This window comes from Ascidia mentula, chromosome 7 (assembly GCF_947561715.1).
Source record: "Ascidia mentula chromosome 7, kaAscMent1.1, whole genome shotgun sequence".
Classification (NCBI taxonomy): Eukaryota; Metazoa; Chordata; class Ascidiacea; order Phlebobranchia; family Ascidiidae; genus Ascidia; species Ascidia mentula.
This window is the reverse complement of record NC_138572.1, coordinates 12,180,982-12,205,545: the sequence shown is the minus strand read 5'-3', so window position 1 is coordinate 12,205,545 and position 24,564 is coordinate 12,180,982. Positions and strand designations below refer to the sequence as shown.

Genomic DNA, 24,564 nt, shown 5'->3' with positions numbered 1-24,564 from the left:
GCAAGTCACTCTCCATTACCTAATGGAAAGTTACCTAAATGTGAACATTACATCATAGCATAAAACGTTACACTTCTTAAAAACATAAAGGAAAGCATTCGAAAAACCATTGAAGCGTGCAAACGTCAACATCAGTATGAAATGCAAGAAGGCAAATTTTGTCTCACCTTCTAACTACTAAACAGCTTAAACTGTACTGAATGCATTGGAAACGTGTTTGTTGGTTATTGGAAACGAGTTTGTTGGCCACGGGGTGCCGCTGTCCGTACATTTCCATAAAATCCAGTGTTACGAGCAGTTTAACCATTTAATAACATGATAAGCAATGTGGAGCCAATAATATGAATTTGTGCATAAGCTGCAGACAGATGGCCATCTGACTGCAGCTTATACACAAATTTAATAACATGTCTATGTTACTTGAATCCATGTGTGTATATGTGCACATTGGCATTACATCATCGCATTCCTTTGTCTCACAAATCGTGCTCACTGGTTTACTTGCGGAAAATAGCCACAGTAATCGTTGACATTAATATAGAGTAGTCCAGATGTTTTTTGTCCAGATTCTAGTGATACTTCTAATGTTTGTGAAGTATTATGTAGACTTAAAGGCCTGTCGTGTGCCTCTTTCAGTGTTATGTAAACCAGTTGACCACATAGCAAATTTGTGACGTTTGTTCGTGTATTTTAAACGCTATGCTAACTCCACAGTGACTTCAGAAACGTGGTAATGTAAACTTTAGAAATCTAGACGGTGTCCTGTATAGCGGTATGCACAAAAATGTGTCGGGTTTGTACTGACTGTCTGCACCTGCACTGAACTGGTGCCGGAAACCACAGCCACGCGGTTGCCAACGTATATAGAGACTATGTTGTATCTCAACGTGCTGTATCGATTGGATCACATCGTCAAAGCAAATCATCGCGGTCTAGCAGATCGTCCTACAGCAGTGCTTTAATGATACGGACAAAGGCAGTTTAATTACCAGCAGGCCCAGATGAAACAAACGGAGGAAGTTTTGCAGTACAACGATGAGGTGCAGACTGCTGAAGATAAAATGTTACTGATGCTGCCAGGCATATTTTATTGCTTAACTGAAGAGTTGGTACTGCATGCCAAAAGAGCTGTCGAAGAAGCAAATGCTGAAGCCAAAAGATTGGCGATGTACAAAGAGCAAAAGAAGAATCAGAGCGACTCAAGAGAAGGGCTGGCCTAGAATGGCACAAATGGTTGAAAGAGTAACATTATTAAGCAAATGTTGACAAATCAATAAATGTACAACTAAGTAAAATATATAATTATTTATTTTACAACCCTATTTTACATTGGTTTGTAAATAAATTAAAAGATTGTTAGGCTACACTTTTTAAGTTGGTGTATTTGGGTTTGTAATCACCCATCATTACATCGAGAGACCAATCCTTCGGTTTTGTGGTGAGTCGCATTTTTTGGACATTTGCTTCAACAAACAAAGACTTTAACCAAGATCCAATGCCCTGAAAATAAATCTCGATATCCCAAAGCTTACGAACATAAATAGATTTGTGAAAGTTGTTGATGACTCTCCACAAAACAACAGCAGCTTCCAATTCCCTTTTAAGCGAATTACTTTCCTCTTTGGCAATTTGAGGAGGTAAACCCAATGCGAATGCCTGGATCCTGTTTTCGCATTTTTTATAAAACAAATCCAAGTGAAGCTTGGAAACTTTCTTTCCAGTTAGCATCTAAAACATAGGTTACTCCTCTAAAACTGCGTGCTAATATGTGCAAAGATACTGGTTTCACCTACCCAACGCATGTCATCATGATACTTTTTCACAATAAGTTTCCTTTGGTGTGATACCCTATCTTTTTGGAATTTCTGTGGCATATCAGCGAACATTAGAATTTAAAACAAAAATAAACTTATTCTTTACGTTTTGTGTTGTTTCATAAAGTACTTGTGTTTGCATCCAGCGTTCAATTATTTCGTGTATAGTGGAGAAAGCGTCCACAAAACTTTCGGGCGAGAGTCTCTTTTCTTTGATACCAATCAGGGAATTAATTGAATTTCCCAAATCTTCTATGTCTTTGACAGGAATAGTAAACATTGCTTCCAATCGATTTAACTTACATTGCAAAATAGGTTTTAGTTGGATGAAGACAAAAGTAGTTAAAAAAACTTTTACCGAAATTTGTCCAGATGTTTCTTCAAGTCGTTGTTTCTGGCAAAAATTGATCAATGCAATCTTGAAGTTGAGAAGTATTTTTCCCTTAAAATTTACAGAACACTTTACAAAAACACTAAATACATATTCGGACTTAGTTAAATACATACCTCGGTCCTTAACCTTGTGGTTACGTCCCGTGTGACACTCTCTGGCGAAGAATTCCCTATGTGGCTTTTAATACATTCGTCTATTGCCTGTTCTAGATTTTTTGTCATATTTCGTTTCTGAAGTGATGTTAGGTTAAAAGCTGGTTGCTTGTTAAAATTGTCTAATATTTCTTTTTTGAATTTTGTGAGAATTGCTTCTGATAGGTGTTCAATAGGTTCAGGATTCTCCTGTTGTGTGCAATTGAAACAAAAATACAAAACTCCATTAGTCAGTTTAAAGTGTTTGTTGTGTTTAACTTACCCAAAACAAATGAAGTTTCTTCACAAATTCCCGAAAAGCATCGTTTGTTGATTTCCGAGCGTTAACATCAACGAGAGCCTACGACAAATTATACTGCTTTAAAACTTTTGGTAAACTATTTCTGGATAAAATAAAAGAATGATATTTATCAACACTTTTAGACTTAATTTCTTTGGACCCTGTGTTCAGTCTCGCACCAAATCATTTTTTGTATTTTTATTTTTTGCTTTTTAAGAGTTTCAATACAATTTTTGACCTGACACCCGAGAGGTCACCTTTGACCTAAAACGATTAAACAAAAGCAATTTAAGTACTTGATTCATTTGAAATTTACAAATACATAAAAAAGAGTATATGTTGATCGTGTTAGTTTATTTTTCAATTAACAATACTACTAAAGCACGGAAATTATAATAAACTTTTCTTTCGTTTCTTAAGTAATTACTTATGCACGAAATTTTAAAATTTTGCCAACCGCTTGTCGCGCCAAAGCGATTTGCGAAGCTACAATATCTTGTGTTCCAAATTTTTTTTGTACGAATCAAACATCCAAAATATTTGCCTAAGGTTCTACTTAGTGACTGGGTTTGCCGATATTGGCAAGGTAAGGTCATTGGAGTGAAGTTACTACCTAGGAATGCGGTGATGAGCATTATTTTCCAATTTGATTACCTGATTAATTTGGAAATCTTCCGTAAAAACTCTCAAAAGGGAAGCAAGTTTTTCTTTGAGATCAAGTAAAGATTCCTTTTGTATCTCTTCATTGATTACATTTTTGCTCGTAATCTCTTTAAATGCGCCCAATGCTTGTTCCATCGCCTTCATGAAATCTTCTGAAAGTTGCCTAACAGTCAATCGTTGCTCTCCCTTCAGATGGTTTTTGTATTGGCACTAAAATATATAGACAACGTAACAATACAAAAGGCAGTGCCATAACTATAATAAAGTTAAACGAACCGCAAAGGCGACCAAACAACCCTCACAGCAATCTTCCACCAATAAGTGATAAGCCTCTTTTATACCAGCCTGGGGTAAGGAAATATGTTCAAAAAATGGATGCACCATATTCTGACGATAAACTTTTAAAACCATCAAATTACCTCTGCAACTTCGTTTAGATTTTTCATCACCAGACGTTTTCTATCGAGGCTGTCTTCAAAATCCCCTCTACACTTTGATATCATAGGATTTAGCCCAGTATTGTGTTTTTCATCAAAATACTGCATTGCTTGTGAGACAACTTCGTTGTGTACTTCTAACAATCTCTCTTGTGAAGAAACGTGTTTGTGATCGGCTACCGATATATGTTTCTAAACAATGAAACATGCCTGCTGTTATCATTTGTTTTATACATTGAAAGTTGGTGCGGAAACGCTGAATCTTATCACAAATATTTTATTGTGTTATTTATCGAGAAAATTGTCGGTTAAATCACGTTCAGCCTAAATACCACAACCAGGACAATTTACTCGCGTTTCTCTGATGATTTCAAACAATCGCGATTAAATACGTATACCTGCATTTCTGTGTAGACACGGTTTTCACATCGCTCAATAAGACTCGCCAAGGTAGCAGATGAAAAGGCCTAATGCAAAATAATCCAAGTCTTATAGTTTAATTGAAAACCAAAAAATTATAACAAAACCTCAATAAGTGCGTCCGCTCCAAACTTTCTATCTTCAACAGTGTTCGAAAACTTCATGGCGAGATGAATAATATTTTCTCCAGTAAAGGCTGACTCATCAAGTTCTTTTACTTCAACTTTTTCAAACATTTCTTCCAAAAGTTGGTCCATTGTTTCCAAAAAATCATCGTCAATATCTAAATAATTAGGTTGCTCTTGAATTTCACCTTCCCCATTTCAACACGACTTATTTTTTTTACCATTTGCGTTATATTTTCGTTTGTTCAAAATAGTAACAATACATCACTTGGTAACAACAAACCAATGTCAAACGTCACTCACCTTTTATCATAGCGCAGTTGTCTGTTTTCTTTCTGTGTGCAATTTTTTTGCCTGGATGTGGAACCAAAGCACACTTAACTTCCTTGAATGCACCTTTAATGTTTCGACACAACGATGTAAACTCTGTGGTGTTCTTTTCACTTGGAGCAAACAATGAATCAATATATTTTTGGCCTCCATTGACACCAAATTCATAATCGACGTTGCCCCAATCTCTCATGAGAAAAAGCAAGGTCTAAAAAAATGGCCAGTGTTCATCGTGGCACATTGGCGACACCATTTCAATCCCATTTTATCCAAAACAGTGCAACAAAAACATTTTACTTTCCTAGGTCTTCAATAAAAACCTACCTGATAACTTTCCAACAACTTTGTTCCATATACTTTTGCTCCATACTCTGAGAACACCTACCAAGAAGAGAAAATTGCATAATTATGCAAGGTTAACACGATACTACATACCTTTAAGTGTTCCAAATGCGAACTATTCACTGTTTCTTTGAGATTGTAGATTTGGTAGGAACTGAGGAAGGTGCTAAGGCAAAACATTACTGAATATGAAGACTTGGAACTGGTGTTATCAAAAACTCCTTGTGTATCCATTAGAAATACAGCTATCTGTACAACAGATAGTTTTCTTGCAAATATTTAGCATGCAAATACAATTTCTTAATCATATAAAGTTTAAGAATATATTCTGGAACACGGCCCTTACATAATGAAACAGCAAACAGTTTTTCTTTAATTTTGTTATCACCATACATTACCTTTTCGTATCTGTCACTGCTCAGCCAGAAAGGTTCACTCCACACCAATATACCCTCTGTATGTCTTTCGGTACCACCACGCCAATCAAAACTTTCGTTAATCACTGCCTCAGAATCTTCTCTCCACTCTGGAACTTTTTTCAAGCCCTTTATTTTAGTTTTCCCTCCAGTCTGGTAAAAAAATCCGTTACAAACAGACATTTACAAATGTTTGAACACATCGAGGAAAATACCTTATCAAACTTGTGAATTTTTAAAAATCTGGCGACCAAATTGAGAAAGAAAGACTTTCCGTTTCTCAAACTTCCTGCAATAGAATAGATTGCAACAGGGCATTTGTAGACATCATTCCGTCCGAAAACCTTCTCGATTGCTTTCTCGTCAATCACTGGCACAGTTTCGTTGTCAATTTGTTTCATCTTGGTAATCTGAATCGCTACCAATGCCAAAAACTTTCTGAATTATGTTCTGTAGCATCTAGGTCTCGAGCAAATTACGCTCCTCTGAACTAATACTGTATTTTATGTTTTGACATTCATTCTAACTCTCATTACAAACCTTTATGTTTACCTTGATTTTTTGATTCAAACACTTTTTCTGAATTTGTTGTATTGTTGCACTCAGACATTTTGTTTAGAAAAAATCCACCACAAAAATGTGCACATTAGGCTAAATAATTAGTTGCCGACGAAATAACACACAAATGATTTGGAATCTTCTCTTATCAGTTTGTCGACTAAACAATACAAGGTACCGGTCATTCGAAAATACATCAAATTGACGCCGCATCATTGAAGACTGAAACGCATCTCACCAGCTTCGTCTCACGACACAACTAATCTGCCCTAGCACAAATCAAATGCTAACTCTAACAAATGCGTTTGCGTCGTTTAAACTTATATGGTTACAAGCCGTTAAATTTTATGGTTATAATAAGTGTAATTACTTACATCACGCTAAGACCTGTTAAAGTAAGGTTGCCACTATAACCATTTTAGGACTTGTAAAACTGTGTCCTGTGTACAATGCCTACCATATAAGGAAGAGAACCCTTGCGTTGTATGGCGCGAAATGTGTTTGTCATTGCAATAAAACCTAACATAGAAGGTTTTCTTTGTTGCGCAGTGTAAGCGGTTTGTTTGACTACTGAATTTACGATACCTCGTAAAACAACACCAAAAGCTTGATTGTAGGCAATAATTTGTCGTTACGCTTTAACGCATATTTGCTCAGGTAGTGCTTTAGTGCGTTTGATACGTGCAAATTGATTTGGGACAGTCGCCCATTAAGTCCGAATAGACCGGATCAATATTTATGGTAATTTGTGCCTATTATTTCACTGGTGGGTAATCAGAAAGTCATATTGCACAAAACGCCTAACCAAGGGTTGCTGTTTTAAGTTAATTCCTGTTTTCTCTGTCTATTGAATAAGGTTTTTTTGCCATGTTTGAAACTTTAAAGCCATTCAGCGTAACAATGCCAATGCCATGTCTGCAATGTTGGCCATGAATGTTTATGTTGCCATTTTCAGAATAGATGTCCTCGTGGGTTTACAAGAAGTTCACTTTCTCAAAGTAACTGGACAGCAGTTCAACACGAGATGTTTAATGCGTGCTCGACAAAATCCAATCTGCACGAGGCTCAATTTGCCGGCACACTACAGGTTACTTCGTGTCACTGCACAGCGTGTTTAACACAATGTGCGTAATAATACCCACAAGTAAGCAATAAGTTAAACATAGGCAGTGCGCACGTCTCTTTTCCGGCCAATCCGATTTGCTTCCGGTCACACATGTAAATTTGTTGCTGGTAGGGTAAAGTGAGTCCTTTCTTAAGGTTGACGTGCACATGTTTATTATTGGCTCTAGTTTTCTTAATTTTGGGATTTAGCGGATATCGAGAGTGCTCGAATAAAATGTAAGTTTGTTTTGCATCTGTTTTCTTGGTTCGATTTTACCCCCAGAGATGGACATCATACGACACGCGTGCTAAACTTGGCAAAAGTTGAAGCGTTTTTGCAAATATGTTTCATTACATTACACCCTAAAGAAAGATCACCCAAATGTTAGGCACGTGTTGGGCAGTGTCTAACAAACATAACCGGTGCACAAGACGGCCGTTTTTGTTTTTAGTTGTATTTAAATTTCACTTATTTTAACGTCACTTATTTCAAAAATATTCTTCAAGCATTGCTGACGATTTTGTTTACTAAATTTCCGACAAACCTCTTCGATACGCTAGTTAAACATACGACGCATAAACTGGGGTAATCCCCATCGACCGCTGCTGAGGTTGTTGGAGTCTAAGAAACCGTAATTTCCAACCTGAGGCGTCGCGGAAATAATATTAAGAAAATTACTTTTGTGACAGACATAGCACAAGAATTCGCTGATCACTTTGTCGTTTATGGCGCTACAGCATTTTTGTGAGTCTCTAATATTGAGAAACCTCAGTGATTTAAGCGCACAGAGTGGTTTTTCGGCTGGACACAAGAAAACAAAGCTTTATAAAATACAAGCAATTTCTTGAACAGTTATATGTGGTACGCGATAGTTTGAAATATTTTGGCACTCATCCTCATTTTATTTTGCAACACTGGTCCAATAGCTTTGAATACGTTAGTTGGTTAGGATGTGGTTGTGTGACAAAAACACCTAAAAAGGGTTGTTACGTGTGAAGGTGCGGGAACCATAAGTGTAGAATCTCTTTTTCTGCAACTCAAAAGTGTTATCGTGGCACACGGATACTCAAAAAACAAGCAAGAGTCATGTTATTATTTCTATCAAATGTTACTTTGCATAGTTTCGTTTATGAAATGTCGTCTTTATTTTTTTCTTCTTCAGCATTGTTTTGTTATTGTGACGTCATGTATTCTGTAGTTACATCACAAACAAAAAATCGCATGATTTCATTTTAGTGTTTGCCAGCTTTTCACACGGCGTATTGACTGACGTCATACTCACATGGATGGAGAATGTGTAATAAACATTGAGAGTTGTCGGGATTGGATCACGAATGGTAATTTAAGAATTGCAGTTCAATATTGGAACTTTCATCTCAAACTCCGTGTCATTGTACAGTCAATTACATCTTCGTTCTCAAGAATCGCTGATATTAATTGTGCATGTGTAGATGCAACCGATAATTTTCCAAACAAAATTGCTTGGGTAAAGTTTAAGTCACCGTTTATTTGTGTTTTTTCATGACATGACATAAACTTTTAGTTTAAAGTGGTAAAAACTTTCCAAGCCACGCAACCTGCGTAATTTGGAATATTTCCTGTCAAGTTTGCTGTCATTTCGCGTGACAAGCCTTGATCAACTTGCTCGTGGGTCTTTGCTTTGCCCTTCATAATCTGCTGTCGTCAATGCGACGGGGAGCTGAGAGAGTTTTTCTTGGAAAATGAAGTATTAGAATTATTCATAGTTTTGCCAAAAGTATATTACATATCCCTGTTTTCAATAGCTTTCACATTTTGTGGCCCCTGTTGCCTGAATAGTGACAACAGAAAACGTAACGTAGTAGCACAGGCTATGTGCCACTATACGACTTTGAAAGAGTAATTATCATCGAATTGAATCAGGGGAATGCCACAAGTTTGATCGAACTAACTGAGATCGATGGTAACCTGCATAGGCAGCATAAGCTACCTATCAATAAGTTGCCTCCATGAAACGTTTACACTGTATATAAAAACATGTTTTATATTTGAAACGATTTGGGCATATTCAGGTGTGCCGTGCGGGCCACAAGAAACAACGTTGGGCCCGCGGGCCGCGGTTTGGACCACCATGAGAATTATGTGTAAATTTTTCTTTGATTTTTCCATCTAATTGATTACCAATTTCACGTATTGAACATCGGTGGATTTGAATGAGAATCAAACCAGAAAGCTCGTCTTCCTGACACACAGATATATAGGATCTTCGCCTTGTTTTATTATGAACAATATCCGATAATCAACTCGAACCATTTGCACCGTCAATATTACTGTTGAAGTTTTAGAACGAATTGTCGTGTTACAGTTTTCTGAAACGTTACACCGCATATCTTATAGGATCAAATTTCACGTGATCACATTTGAAAATAAACAATATCGCCGCATTTCCCAATATAAGTTTTATAGTATGCTAGTTGCATAAGCACGTGCACCCTGACTAAAAACTCAACAGGAGCAGAATTTTCGAAAAGCCTAAAGTGGTGGCCAGGGCTGGGGTTGACACATACAAGGACCAGCGATAATTAATCAACAAACAATGGAAATATCTTAAACTAATGCCGAGATACAGGCAAGATAAAGTGATACGACGAGTATATACACATGGTAAGAGACACTTTTCCCAAGTTTATGAGCAGTTTCTACAATTGGAACTCCACAATACATTAAACAAATACACAATAAGCAAACGTTTCTGTAATATGTTTTTTTTGCTGTGCGCAGCAAAGCTGTAGGTTTTAAAATAGTAAACTGCTAATTACAATAACAGTTTGTAAGTAGTTCTTGAAACAAATTATGTTCACTCGGGAGTTATTTTGTCTATAAATCACAATAAATATTACACATTTAACATTTCACACTTTCACACAAGAACTCATCAATAAAAGTGACTTAAATTTATCTGTAAAATATCATAATGGTTGAGTGAATATCACGAACTGAATGAGCAAATCCATTTCCACGTGTTGCAAGAAGTGTGTCAGAACTTTTTCCGTTCCAATCTAATCACAAATTGTGTTAAATTTACATAAGCGGCGAGAGAACAAGTTACCAACGAAATACTTACTTGCTAAATCATTACATTCCTCTTTTATGGATGTTGTGTTTGAAACCCCACCTATACACACATATTCAGCATCCCGGCAACCTAAACGTTCTAACCTAAATAATAAAAATGTTAATTAAACGGTTTGTAATTACAAACTCCCAATTTTAATAATGGTTTTGTGTTAATTTACTTGACACCAGGACACAATGCAAACACTGATCCACTTTTCCCGTAAGTTTTAAATTGCAAATATCCTGGAGTAACTCCTTTTACCAACGGTGGAATCGTCGAGTTGAAAATATCTTCACCTCTGCTGATAGTTATTGGAAAAGCTGGTCCATTATCAACTGAACAATCTGGTGCTAAAACAGCAGTGTGGTAATGTCTTGCAGTCTACAAGACAATACTTAAGTTTTACAAAAATTCAGCGATGTTCCTGACGTGCGTCCTGGATTTATGACTTAAATTTGCGTCAGGGAGAAATGAAATAAAGTGCTTGGATATCAGGGATTTTTTATTTTTTTAAAAATATCATGCATTTCATGTACTAAAAAGAATGAGTTTAAGTTTCAACAATTGGTCAACGTGTTTAACATTGCGTCAGGGTTTTACTTTGTCTGTAAGAAAAGTCAAAATATTAACTATACCTATGTTATCAGTGGTAGCAACGATAGTCAGTATTTTTGTCATCGCGTTTTTAATGTTGATTCCTGGGATAAAACTTGCTTTCAAACTGAAAAAAAAAATTTTTTAATTAATTTTTGTCAACTTGTGAATCGATCAGGTCAAATTACCTGGAAAACATAGTGTAACCCAATATTGTGTTTGCCCAAGTTCCAACTCTGTTTGCTTGATGATAATAGTTAGTTGAACCTAATGAAGATGTAAAGGAAATTCCAGCATCATGTGGTGTTCCCCATTCCTGTTGTTCCGTAAATAATAAAAGTGTTTGGTTTTCATTAAATATCGAGTAAATGTTGACAATAATTAATATTTTACCACCTTCTCATTTTTGATCATATAAAATACATCGCAAAGATTTGGAATTGTGTCATTCAAATTATCTCGGCATTCAGCAATGTAAATCATTTCGAAATTTCCTTCACGAATTGTTGAGCTGTACCGAGTTCTGTTGTCTGTATTTGGACGATGACTGCTTACCTTTATTTAAAATTTCAAAACAAATCAATTACGAACAAGACAAAAAAGTATTTCGTGTATTGTAATTTACTCGTAAGTGCATGTTTGAAAGTGAATGATCGAAGTTTCCAATTAAAATCATTCCATAAAAAGGGTGTGATTTTCTTGAGGAAATTGCAATATTGTAAGTTTCGCACCTGCAATGTTCGTAATATTTGTTACTTTTAATTCTAATTCTAAGCTGGTTTCAGCAATATTTAAACCAAGACGTGTACATCTAACGTTCTGTGGTTAATTTCTAATCATATTCTTACTTGTAATCACTTCCATAGTACAGGTATCCATTACACCCAGAAAAGTACAACTACAAACAAATAACGTAGGCTATTGTTTTATTTTTCACCAAAGAAGTTTTTTTTTAAATGCCTTTAAACCTCCATTCCATTTCTTGTAAACATATTGCGACCAGCATTTGGCAAGTAATAGTTATTTCCAGCAGGATATTGGTAAGAATAAAAGCTTGGTATCAAAGACGAAACTTCTGAAGATCTTTTTTCCAAAATATCCAGAACTTTTTTGTAATGGAAATATACTTCTATAGCTGTAATTAAATTGAAATCCTTATTATCAAAATCAAATTTTCCAAATAACAGCAAAAAAACTATTTTACAAACTTTGTTTTGGTTTCAGTGAATATTGTTTTGAAAATAGATTGTAAAGATTTCCTCCGTATGATTGTAGAACTTTGTCTTTTGTGTAATATTCGAATATCGATGAGCTTTCGTTTGTATTTACTTAAAAGATATTCGGAACATGTCGAACCATAAGATCTTCAGCCTAAAAAGCGATCATTGTCGTCATCAGAACACCAAACAAATGTTAGTTTGTGTTATTTTTAAGGTATTTTAAACCTTACATAACTTACATTCATGGAATTGTAAGCAGGGCTTTTGTAATCATTGTTAACAGCTCTATGAGCAGATCCAAATGTAAACATGTTTTCCCAATTCGATTTTTCTAAACGTTTTTGCTTTTTAAACGAGCGTTTAACTTTTCCCATCGACATGTGTTCTACTTTACCATGTACATGATGATCTGTATTGGATCTGTGTAAAAACCAGTTGTCTGCTTGTGAACAAGTTTGTTTCAAATCGTTCTCATTCACACTCGCAACCAACGTCCAACCTCCACCATCCGTCTCCATATCACAATATACCTAAGTTACAACTTGTTGTGAAATTTGTGAAGGTTAAACCAAAACTAAAGAAAGAAAAGGGCTCATGTTTAAGTCAGGTGCTATGATAACTTCAATTCATACTTGAATATTCCCTTGCGAATTTGACGGTCGTATGTAATAATAACCACTCTTTGGTGATCCCGAAGCTTTTAAGGCGTTGCAGGAGGGTAGCGGATTTCCATCAAGTTCTTAAATTTATAAATGAGCAAATATATTTGTGTGTATTTAAAGAGTCAAACAATGTGCATGTGCATATATGTTTGTGACAAAAAATATTATGAAGCTAATCATGATTTTCGGGATGGCTGTTGTACACGCAACAAAATAAAGCCTAACATACTCACTAGATGAAGAACTTTGTTCATTCGCCTGCACAATAACATGATAAGTACTTTTACAACCATGAAAATATTACAAAAGTTTTACCTTTAGTTCCACAGCAATATAAACAGAAAGTCCAAATAAACCAGTTAAGAGTAGTATTATTATTCCATACAGTGTTGATTGCATGGTCATATTTCTTGAATTTGTTGTGCCCCTTTCATCTAAACGTAAATAAATACTAATAAATAAAAATATGGGCAGAAATCTTATATATTTGTTAGTTGTTGAGATACACTTACTTGCTGGTTGCATGGCAAATACACTTTTCTGGGGATTTTCATAATCATGGTCGTTCATTTCAGAAAATTTGTTTGAATCAAACAGAAAGACACCTCTGAGCAACAAGACATATTATAATGACAGTTCAATCTTACATCTTATATGATTTTCACCCACACACAATGCGAGGGTGGGTGTTTTTAATTTAGTGTTGTGACCATTGATGCTAAAAAAGGTTATGGTGATCACTCCTGGTAGGCCACTTTATTTCCCTCTTATAGTAAGCTGCATGCAAGGGCAATTTTTTGACCTAGAGATCTCTTTTTGCTGATTTGGTGACTAACAACCTTCATATATACAAAATAACCGAACAGACTCTGGTTATGTTGTGATTATGCGGTCACTGTCAGCCATTGGATACCAAATTAGGTGGTGTAAAACCACTTGGATGTACCCAAGATTGAAATACTAAGGTCAATCTAATGTTGAAAACCTATAATGCTTTCAGGGTTTTCGTCACAAACATCGTACATAAGCATGTAAGACAATAGTGTTTTTAGTAAGCTTGTTTCATACAGACTTCCAACAAAGCAAGTTTGTCTCTCGTCGTTACAAAATCAATCAATGAAATGACGTCGTGCACAAACAAAGGGTCATGTTGTTTACTTGTTTGTCGAGGCTGTGTAACGGAGTTGCTTTAAGAACAGTTTGTAAGCGTGGGTTGGTGCTTTTCAACAACACAATGCACAACTCATTGCTATTTAAACGACCCATCGCAACCTGAGCAACCTGAGCAACCTGAGCAACCTGAGCAACCTGAGCAACCTGAGCAACCTGAGAAACCTCAGCAACCTGAGCAACCTGCGCAACCTGCGCAGCCAGCGTAACCGACCCACGTACATGTTTTAAATGGCCCGCATTATAATGAATTCGGGCCGAGTATATTTGCCTTCAAAACAAACCATTAATTTGTGTTGCGTATGCGCTTTTTTGTTTTTTTAGTTATATTTGAATTTGAACGTCACTTATTTAAGAAATATGATTCATCTACCCTGCTGACTACATACATTTATCAGCATCAAGTAAACTGTGATGAAAAATTTGATAGTGTTGAAGATGCATGGAATAAGGAACGTGAAAATCACGTAAAGAACGTGAATTACGACACGTTGGGGCGCGTTTCTCATTACCGAAGCATGTGGTGAACGTTTGTTTCGTTTATGTGTGAACTTTTGCTTGTTTTCAAAATGCCTCTGTTCTATGCATTGCTGACTATTTTGTTTACAAAATTTCCGATAAATCTCTTCGATACGCGAGTTGAGCATACGACTCATGAAATGGGGTAATCCCCATCGATCGTTTCGTGGGTGGTTAGAGTCTAAGAAAGGGTGATTCTCAACCTGGGAGTCGCGGAAATAATATCAAGAAAATTACTTTTGTGACGGACATAGCACAAGAACTCGCAGTTTGTCGTTTATGGCGCTACAACATTTGTGAGTCTCTAATGGTGATTTAACAATGTGAAACCTCAGTGACTTTACGCGACATTTGCCAACACATTATGTTGTTTTGCGCCAAACATATGCATTAGTTCCCTGGACCGAGTTTTCACTTTCAATTTATGGAAACAATTTCTCGGCATTTTCGGCGCTTCTTGTGGGACTTGTTTAATTTGCTGCAATATAACACTCAACGTTAGAATAAACAAAATTCACGATAAAGGGCGATTTATTGAAAAAAAATATATATTTGATGCAAACAAAGGATTGTAAGATATCAGCTGTCACAAACTGAAATTTAGTAGAAACTCTTAACGTGCACTTCTGTAGTTAAAACTCGGTAATGTTTTTTGAATAGTTGGCACAACACAGAAATAATATAGAATATAATCCTATTGATTGCATTACCCTAATGATAATTTGCCACAAAGTTTATTTTAATTTGTCGTTTTTGCCGGCCCGGCAAATTTAAGGACACGTATCTTTAAAGTTGTAGCAGCTGTTTGTTGTTGTACGTGGAAAAGCGTAACAATACAAACGGCGTCCTCAGTTTGGACGACCCAGGTTTTGTCCAACAAAACTTCGCTTCATTGTGTTTCTGTTGAACATTGTAAAAGGAAATAGCGCACACTGAACCTTGGAAATTTTGATCACAACTTTTTGTGAAATGAAAAATCCTCTCTAATGCTGTAAAATCTCTTTCCGCATTTCAGGACATAATTAAATGTGAGGAAAATAAACTTAAGTTTTTCTGTTATGGGATGGAATACGTATGCACTTTCCACTGCGGGAGGTACCGATATTGTTTGGAAATGTGACAACATTTCCATTAATTTCTAAATACAAATGGGAGGACTTGGGTTGAAACGGTTGATTGCTTTGGCAGTAAGTTCTGAAAATGCACAAAGGTCATGTAATTTCCACTGCTATCAAAGTGTCCTGTTCACTCACCATATATGGTCATGTAGACGGTACAAAACGATGATTTGTTAACTAAGTAGGGATGTGACCGCAAGTGTCGGCTTAGAATTAACTTCACTGTGTTCAATTTCTCTGTTTTAATTGTGTGTGTGACTGAAAACTTTTCTAACATGGTGTTCCAGAAGTTGCACCACCTTTGTAAGATATCAATGTATTTTTTATTCGCAAGGGGGCGCAAATGTTTGACAGTTGTGGCAGTTGTGGTTGCTGTATTTAGTGTGTGTTGGTGTTATTTAGTAAGCAGACTTTACATTAAATGTGGTTGATATCTCTGCAATAACTGACATAGTTTGCACTTTTTCAACTGTATGTAAACACTATTGCGGAGATGAAGCGAATGCCCAAATAATAATGCTATAGTAGTGACGTATCTTGTCTTAGAACTGAATTTTTGCCATGCATACGCTGTGCAACAATCCTGTTATTTACAATAAACACAAAAGAAAAAATTATGTTCTCTACATTTAAGGTCGGGTGCCGCCAAATTTGTAAGTTGAAAAGTGACTTGAGTACATGCAGGTGATTGAGCTATGTGATAATTTTATGTCCGACGTTGCCCTCAAATGTTTGGCTGAGACTAGTGGTTTTAAACCAAGCGTTGGAGGATCACAGAGGGGCCCTCAGGACAGTTCCCGTGGTGTTTGGTGATTATAGTCAATTTTGCACTTAAAAAAATAAAATATGGCACTACCCGTGTGCAGTTTCTTTTGTCTACGCGTGGTGCTTTCAAATGTCGCCTCGAACGCACGTAGGCTACAAGATTTTCACCAGTTTCTGTTTTTATTGCAACGACCCGAGCGAATTTCGAAGAAATAATCATGGTAAAATCATTGTTGTGCGAGCTCAATTTCGGACAAGGTCTGCCTCCCGTTGGCCGTCGATGGTCCCCACCACAATTTGCATACGTTTAAACTTTCGACGTAGAGGTCTATGAAGCGCATAGGTTTTGCAGCCACTCTTTGAGCTCACCTCTTCCGTCGGGTGGCGCCAGCGAGTCGACCGACCCTACCGCAACTACTGCGATGAGAATGGGAGAAGTTATTCGTTTGAAATGTCCATAGACTGATCCATTATTGAGTTGGGAACACCTTTTTTATACCCAAACATGGTTGTTGATACCTTTTCCAACGCCGAAATGAAATTAGTGGATTTAGAATGAACAAATTACCTGGAGTTGGTTTCTGTTGTTTAGATTGGGTTTACGAATTGTAGTTGAGAAAAGGAAGTTAAATTTTGGAACTTTTATCTTTAACTTCTTGTCGTGTTTTACAAATCCATTAAACTTTTGTTCTCGAGTATCGCTAAGGTTAATTGCACAAGTGTTTATGCATCAGATAATTTTCAAAATTTAATTGCTTGACAAAGTTCAAGTCAACCTTTGTTTGTGATATTTCATGACTTTTCTAACTTCTACAAAAACCGTGCAGTTTAAAATGGGACAGGATTTCCAATCCACAGATCTTGTGTAATTTAATTTCGTGTCGAGTTGCTGTGATTTTGCGCAACAAGCCGTTTATCTACTTTTTCGGACGGTGCGGAGACGGAAAAGCTGAGACTAGAATGTGAGATAAATTTGTGTTGCTCATGTTTCACCAAAACTGATAGGAATCATAATCCCAACAATGGCGGGTTTATTTTGGCCGGCTTTAATGGAATCTGTGCAAAAGCTCTGAGTGATGCCAATCTATTAATGGAAGTACACTCTAATATTAGAGGTTTGAATTACACTAGTAACATTAGAAGAGGCTCAGAAGAGAATTTATATCACTAGAAATCTTTGCAATTGCTTCGTTACTAAATGCTTGAATATCAGGATACCGAAAACGTTTGTCCTGTTTATCCCCGGAATACAGGTTGTATCCTTCACCTGATTTAGGTTTCAAGGGCTTTAATTGTTTTTTTTTTGCTGACACTACTACTTGTTGTCTTGTCCCAAACCTATTACAAGTATGGGTCAAGTACATATTTGATTGGAACAAGTAAAGTCAACAATTATTCTGAAGCAGGAACTGCATGAATAATTGAACAAAAATCTTTTTGTGAGGCAACAGTATTTCGCAATCATAACAATAAATAAACAAAAATAAACAAAAAGTTTAATAAACAAAAATAAACAAAAATGAACAAAAATTCAATAAACAAAAAGTTTTCCTATCGATTTGCTTGCGTAATATTCATTCAGGTAGTACAGCTGTAAGACCGTAAGCCGATCGCTGAAAAGGTTACATGGCTTTTATTTAAGGTTGGAAACCATTGTTTCAGAACAACCTTATTCCTATTTCATTGGAGCAAGATGAATTAATGGGACAGGTAACTTTGAGTGGATAGATGGATCAAAAATTGTAAAAGGACAGTGGAGTAAAGGGAGAGGATGGAATGAACCAAACAACTTCAAAGGAAAGGAAGATTGTGTGACAATGGGTTATAGTATCGTGTTGGACCCAAAGATACAATGGCTTGATGTACCAGCGTTGGTTATGTGTCACGATACATTTGTGAAAGGTCATCAGGTGGGACGGTTGAGATGGTAAACCAAAATCGTTTAGAACACATTTGCTTCTGCAAAACTTATTTAGTGGATCAGTTGCCAAAACGACAGATGTGAGGAGTAGTGCACTTGTAAAACCTTTTACCGTGCCCCTGCATTTGGAGGCAATAAAATTACCCAACCAGGAGACAAATTGCTGAATGCGAAAATCTATATCTGGAAAAGTCCTTGGCAAGCCCTTTTGTAGCAACATATCTGGAAGCTTTTCGATTGCTTAAACCTGCACCAGCTGTGTAGTGCAACATAAGGATTTCAACCTTTCAAGAACCCAATAGGCCTACAAAATATTTAAATTTGTGACCAGAGGGTAAGTGTGTGTAAACATATTTTTACTTTCTTTCTATTGACCAGCTGCTGATCTCGGGCAAGATGAAGTTTACATCATTGAGAATGCTGTTCTGTACTATAACTTACAACCATCCAGAAGCCATCCACCGGAAAAAACAAATCATGATGTCATCATTATGAGGTCATCAGACACCTTGCATACGTAAACACTAGAAACGAATCTCAATATGGCAACTTTTTGCAACATTAGCGGAACGAATCTCAAATTGTAATTAAATTATTATCACAGCTAATGTTGCAAAAAGTAGTCGTATAATATAACTGTATACAGTATTTAATTCAATTTTTTTAAGTTATTACCGCCGTATACCGCATGAAAGATCTTTTTCCAATTTGTTTGTCACATGTATTTCTATTCTCTGTTGCGTTGCTCAGCCACTTGTTTTGCGTTTTGTCCCATCTGTTAGTATTGCATGGCTATAATAGTCTTGCACGTTAAACATATATCGCGTGGCTGTGATTAACCTGTATTGTACTTCAGAGTATTAAATTTCGCCCCTTGCTGTGATTGCACATAACCGACGTAGCAACCAACCGACAGTCATTTAAATTTTTAAAATTTCGAAGGAGAAAAAGAAATTCATCTAACGACATGTCACAAGCAATGACTGTGGAACGTACTCTGTTGCTGACACACCATGTATCAAAATAACTTATTTATCTAAACCACGCGGAAGTCACCTGTTCATGTTGCCACGACAAACCAATCTGACACAATGCAAGAGGTTTAGACTTACATTAGTAACATGAGAATAGGTTTAGAGCATTAGTTGTCTGAAACATATTATGAAACATTCAGGAAGCAATTTGTGTGAGTCAATTCTTTCAGTGAAAATGTATTGTTGAGCATTGCAAGCAAGTAAGGTTTCAGAAATCTTACCAGACGAATGTAGAGACTAGAAATCTATGCGATTGCTACTTTACTAAATGCTTACTGAAAACTTGTACATCATGTGTACAAATGTATGTGCAATTTATCCAAAACTTTTATGCATGAAATACAGGTTGTATCCTTCACCAGATTCAGGTTTCAAGGGCATGAATATACAGTTGGTGTTGTTATTAACACTAGTGCCTGTCGTCGTGTCCCAAACCTGGTACAAGTATGGATCAAGAAAATATTTGATTGGGACAAGAGCGAAAAATGTCAACAGTTATTCAGCGGCAGACACTGAATGCCGAATATGGAACTGTCATGTGGCCAACATCAAAACAAACGATGTTTTTAATTTTTTGGTTAGCAAGATTGGAACTCTCACACGTAAGCAAAGTTTACTGCAAAGCTTGACCAACGTTGCCAACACTTTAAAAACTGATTCCCACTGGCTAACGATTCGACATGGGTTGGGAAATACCCGCGCCTCGCCCGATTTCGCAAACCGTCTCTGATACGACGCTGCGACGGCGCATGCACACTACGATCGTACGCTAGGCGAGTGCTTCGGTGTGTTTTATGTATAGTTCCAGTAACGTTAAAATTTCGCGTGCAAACCTACTTCAAAGCATCTTGTTTATAGAGAAATAATTGATAAAGCTCCAAAACCGCAATGTTATTGCATTCAAAATTTATTAACCTTTTCAAAACACATGATCAACAACATGAAACAATAGTAAATAGTTTGCTGTTATTATTTTCACAAAAATTAATTTGTTGGTTTTCAAATGTAAGTCAACTTCTCTCACACAGAACATACATTAGGTGAAAAACAACCCAATTTTCTGACTATTAATTGGGTCAATTTATTGCCAACTGCTTGAAAATATAATCTTTGTTTTTTCTCCTCTCTAAACAATAAATATGTCAATTTAATAAAGAACTAAAGGTGTTACCAGCAATACGTTATGAATATCCAACAATATAAGTGCTTAAGCATTAAGTACAATCTACATTATGGCTATTCTGCAAGCAATCACTGTGCCATAAGATGATTTATTTTGTTTGAAGTGATAAAGTTTAATTATTACTGACAAAACACAGTCTTGTGGCAAAACACAAAAAAGCTACTCTGACACTACAATGTTAAACTTCATGTAACTTAAGCAAAATTATACTCACATTCCTGGTTCAAAAATTCAATTACAGGTATATGCAGTTGATGCACAGAAAAATTCCTGGTCCTAGTAATAGTAAATGACTGTAACGAAAGCACTTTTTGATAAACTACTGCTGCTACATGCTAACATCGTGTACCTATTTACTCTTACATATATTGAGTTCTAAAATTGCATTTGTAGCTTTTACAATTGTTATAATGATAGTTGTTTCATTACAAATTTGCTGTAAATATTATAATTTTTTTAAATAAACTTAAATCATTCTTCACCAGTAGTGAGCATTAAAACAATCCTAAAACACTTGTGAACAGCACAGCGAATCATATTTTCAACTCTACAACAAGCTATTTCGCTACGATGTGCTTACGACGCACGACGGAGTATAACTCAATTCTACTCGATCGTAGCGTCGTTAGATCGACTTCTTTCGTCGCAAGCGGCGCCGCCGAATGCTTCTCCGACGGCGCTCCGACGCAGTGGGCATACAACTGCTCCGACGGTCGTAACTGTCGTATCGTAAGGCCATTACGACGCGCTTACGACGGCAGTGGGCATCAGCCTTAACGGTCAATTTATCTAACTATTACGCTGTACTTTTATCCGTAACAAATGCTGGTAACGACACTCATGAGTGTTATGAGTTTATGCATAACGCAGACGTATGTTCTGCTATGTACTACCTAAAATATATTACATTTAATGCATTAAGTTGCATGAATTTGTTGTGTCGCTGCATGATAATCATTCGGGTTTGACCACAGTACAGCCGCAAGACCGTAAGTCGATCCCTTAAAAGGTTACATAGCTTTTATGTAATGGTTAAAAACCACTCTTTCAGAACCACCTTACTCCTATTTCATTGGAGCGACGCGAATTGCCGGGACAGAGAACTTTACGTGGACAGATGGATCAAGTGTTGTAAACGGACAGTGGAGAATAGGGGAAGGGTGGAATGAACCAAACAATTACAATAAAGGGAAGGATTGTGTGACAATGGGTTATAATGTGTCTGACCCAAAGTTACAATGGGTTGATGTTCCATGCTTTGGTTTTGTGTCACGATACATTTGTGAAAGATCATCAGGTAGGACGGCTAAGATGGTAAAACAAAATCTTGCAATTTTTATTTAACTTTTGGTATTGTCAAACTGGGGCACCTCAAATAATTTCAAGTTGAAAGTGGTACAAGTAATTTGTGCGCAACAACCATTAACTATCATCATAGTAATATGTCTCGGGGTTTGAAAATTTCGCCAAGACTAATATCATGAAAAAGTTTATTTTGTGTATTTTTGTCACTTTTTTCGATCCATATAGCCTACTAGACTATTACCACATAAGATTATTAGCAGTAATTGGGACTGATTTCATTATTTATTTACATGCAGCACTTTTAATACAATTAATGGAGCCAGAAATAGCCAATTCTTAAATATCAACTAATCTTCAGGCTTGTTGCTTTTTGTAAGCAAAAATGCTGGTATCATTAAATCAGGATTTTACTTCCACCCAACTCAGTAATGTACTTTCTCTCAGTTACAACAACCAAGACCATTACCAGCAGAAGTACCGCAACCAACACAAGAAGTACCATAAGCAGTGCCACCGTTACCACAACTACAACCAGAGGTACCACAAACAGTTTTTACTTCCTATTCCAGACAGTTAAAAATTGCCCACGAGGTTTCGTAGTCAACTTGTCAACTTGGGTGGTGTACAATTAATGGGATTTACTGTTTGGTAATTCATGGAGAAATTGGTTACATAATTATAGATGACCTATTTACAGTTTCAACGACGTTAAAAGCAACTACAACCTCCTCTGGAGCCACAACACATCCTTTCAAAGAAGGCACCAAAGGAACCACCACATCTATTACTACTAGATCAGCCACCACAACCATCTCCATTCCACGTAACACTGAAACCATTGTCACCACACTTGCAAAGAAAACCAGCAGAGTGACAGTCGGTAACGAATCCATGCCGACTACGAAGGTTTCAACCACACTTTTAAGCTCTTCTCACAAACGTAAGTCATAACGAGCTTCTTCTATCAACTCTAACACTTTAAAGTTATCTAACACAGAGGTTTCCAAATCTTTTTGTAGTTATGAACTCTATTTACACTTTGATATAAATTTGTGTATTATTTTAACTCGTATTTGTAGCCTATACAGGCAAAAGTGTCGGTTTGAAACAAATATGACGTGATATTTTTGTGTGTTAGAAACAAGTATACCACCAACTAACAGCCACAATCTACCGGTTGTCATTGGTTCGATTGTTGGTGTCAACGTCATAATCGCTATTATCTGCATTGTTGTTTTCTGTGTGATCTCACAAAAGCAAAAAACTCAAAGGTAAGTCCTCTTTGTTCCTTGACCATTGTGTGTCCATAGTTTACCAGTGTAGTAGGGTGAGCAATGCAAAGAGACCACTGTAAGGTTGTACCACTGTTTACATGTGTAATGTTTCATAATAGTGTTTTAATGTAAGTGCAAATAATACTCCAGTGTATTTAGGTCTGTGCCCCTAAGAGAGTTACAGGCAGTTGCCAAAAATGCAGATGGTAAGCACATGCAGCCTAAACAAAAACAATCATTTGGGTAAACCGAAATTTGTGATGTCAAACACTTAACTGGGCAAATTGTCATTGCAGCCGCAGACAACTACGAACCAGAAGAAACATACGCTGAAACTCCAACCAAGAACCACGTCAGCCCGCATCATGCAGTAACCTGTGACGACGTTGCTCATTCTCAATACAATCTCTATGACGTTGCTACAAATCCGAAACTAGCAGAAGGTGAAAACATTACACGCGTAATCAATTGCGATGTCTACAGCACGGTGGAACGCGAAGGAGACGCCCAGAAACTACAGTTGCATCAACATGCTGTTTTGAAGGCGACGGGAAACGGACCTTTGCCTGAGGTAGATGCCAACGACCGAAATACGTGCGACCGGTTGAACACCGTTGAACGTATGAGTGGGAATACCACTGCCTCCACCTCTGCCGATCAACTTTACACAGCGGTCATGAAACCTGAAACAAAACAGTATACTTGAAAGGACATCATCCTAAATTATTTAATATGCAGTTTTTAAATCATATTCCGCACATACTATCATTCAATATGTTTAAGTAACGAATTCACTGTAAGTTGTGTTCAAAGTGTGCTTGTTTGACTACTAATGTACCCGGAGCTACAGGTGGATCACGGGGGGCAACGTAAGGTATAAATTCAGGAGCGGGACGATTATTTGTGGGAGACCCACGAAACGTGCTTAGTTTGTCATGTCTTTTTAGAAGTGCGCATTCTCCGCCTTTAGTGGTGTGTGGCCGATAACAACATGACGTCACCACCCACGCGTGCTTTATCTGTCAGTAAATCCGCAAATGGTGTTCCTAAGTTTGTCATGATGATATTACTAACGATATTATGTACACATTTAAGACATCTTTATTCAAGCTTTCAAATAACGTTAAGTGGTTAGTTTATTACAAAATTGTGAAAAATATATCATTTTAGTGTTGTTGTTTTACATTTTTAGGAATTGTTTGTTACGCACGTCTTAATCTCATTACTTATTTCCAGTTTTGTGTGGTACTCTTAAATGGTTTTGTTTTATTTAACATTTCCATGTAGTTTTTAGCTATTGCCAAGAGTATTGCCAGGAACATTAAAGGACTATTGATAACCACATAAAATGAGAAACTTTTGTTGTGATTTTGTACTGTAGTTTAACACAAACTATTTTGTGGGAATATACAAGTTGGCATTAAAGCACGAACCTACATATGGTGGCAATATCAGCATTACTGCCTGTTGTCTTGTCTCAAACCTGGTACAAGTATGGGTCAACAGAATGTTTGATTGGGTCAAGAGCGAATAAAATCAACAGATATTCTGAAGCAGAAACTCAAGTCACCAACGTCAAATCAAACGATATTTTTGCGTTTTTGATGGCAAACATTGGAACCCTCACAGGTAAATCTTGTCTGCTTCATAGTTTCATTGTTGCGTT

The 24,564-nt window shown here is 36.7% G+C and overlaps 1 protein-coding gene and 1 pseudogene across 2 annotated transcripts; both read right to left on the bottom strand.

Annotated features, from left to right (window-relative positions):
* Positions 1 to 1,356: 1,356 nt before the first annotated feature.
* LOC145909584 (uncharacterized) lies at positions 1,357 to 6,106 on the bottom strand. The gene is made up of 17 exons (XM_082996962.1): positions 5,926 to 6,106; positions 5,589 to 5,791; positions 5,356 to 5,526; positions 5,051 to 5,206; positions 4,940 to 4,996; positions 4,589 to 4,823; positions 4,268 to 4,443; positions 4,139 to 4,207; positions 3,723 to 3,932; positions 3,580 to 3,648; positions 3,295 to 3,513; positions 2,623 to 2,700; positions 2,322 to 2,549; positions 2,173 to 2,256; positions 1,921 to 2,112; positions 1,794 to 1,865; positions 1,357 to 1,728 (listed from the first exon to the last, which is right to left on the bottom strand). The coding sequence occupies exons 1-17, from the start codon at positions 5,981 to 5,983 to the stop codon at positions 1,357 to 1,359; spliced, it is 2,649 nt and encodes an 882-aa protein (XP_082853088.1). The 5' UTR covers positions 5,984 to 6,106.
* Positions 6,107 to 9,438: 3,332 nt separating this feature from the next.
* Positions 9,439 to 13,179, bottom strand: LOC145909583 (uncharacterized; annotated as a pseudogene). The gene is made up of 16 exons (XR_014403140.1): positions 13,122 to 13,179; positions 12,925 to 13,043; positions 12,729 to 12,867; positions 12,580 to 12,686; positions 12,342 to 12,477; positions 12,187 to 12,278; positions 11,936 to 12,098; positions 11,696 to 11,853; positions 11,576 to 11,625; positions 11,353 to 11,458; positions 11,121 to 11,282; positions 10,916 to 11,043; positions 10,769 to 10,854; positions 10,312 to 10,483; positions 10,140 to 10,234; positions 9,439 to 10,074 (listed from the first exon to the last, which is right to left on the bottom strand). The product of XR_014403140.1 is annotated as an uncharacterized LOC145909583 (transcript).
* Positions 13,180 to 24,564: the final 11,385 nt, after the last annotated feature.

Coding starts and splice junctions, on each gene's coding strand:
- LOC145909584 (XM_082996962.1), bottom strand. CDS start 5,983: ATGTCTGAGTGCAACAATACAACAAATTCAGAAAAAGTGTTTGAATCA. Junction 4,444..4,588: donor CAACTGCGCTATGATAAAAG/GTGAGTGACGTT, acceptor CTAATTATTTAG/ATATTGACGATGATTTTTTG. Junction 2,257..2,321: donor CCACAAGGTTAAGGACCGAG/GTATGTATTTAA, acceptor GTAAATTTTAAG/GGAAAAATACTTCTCAACTT.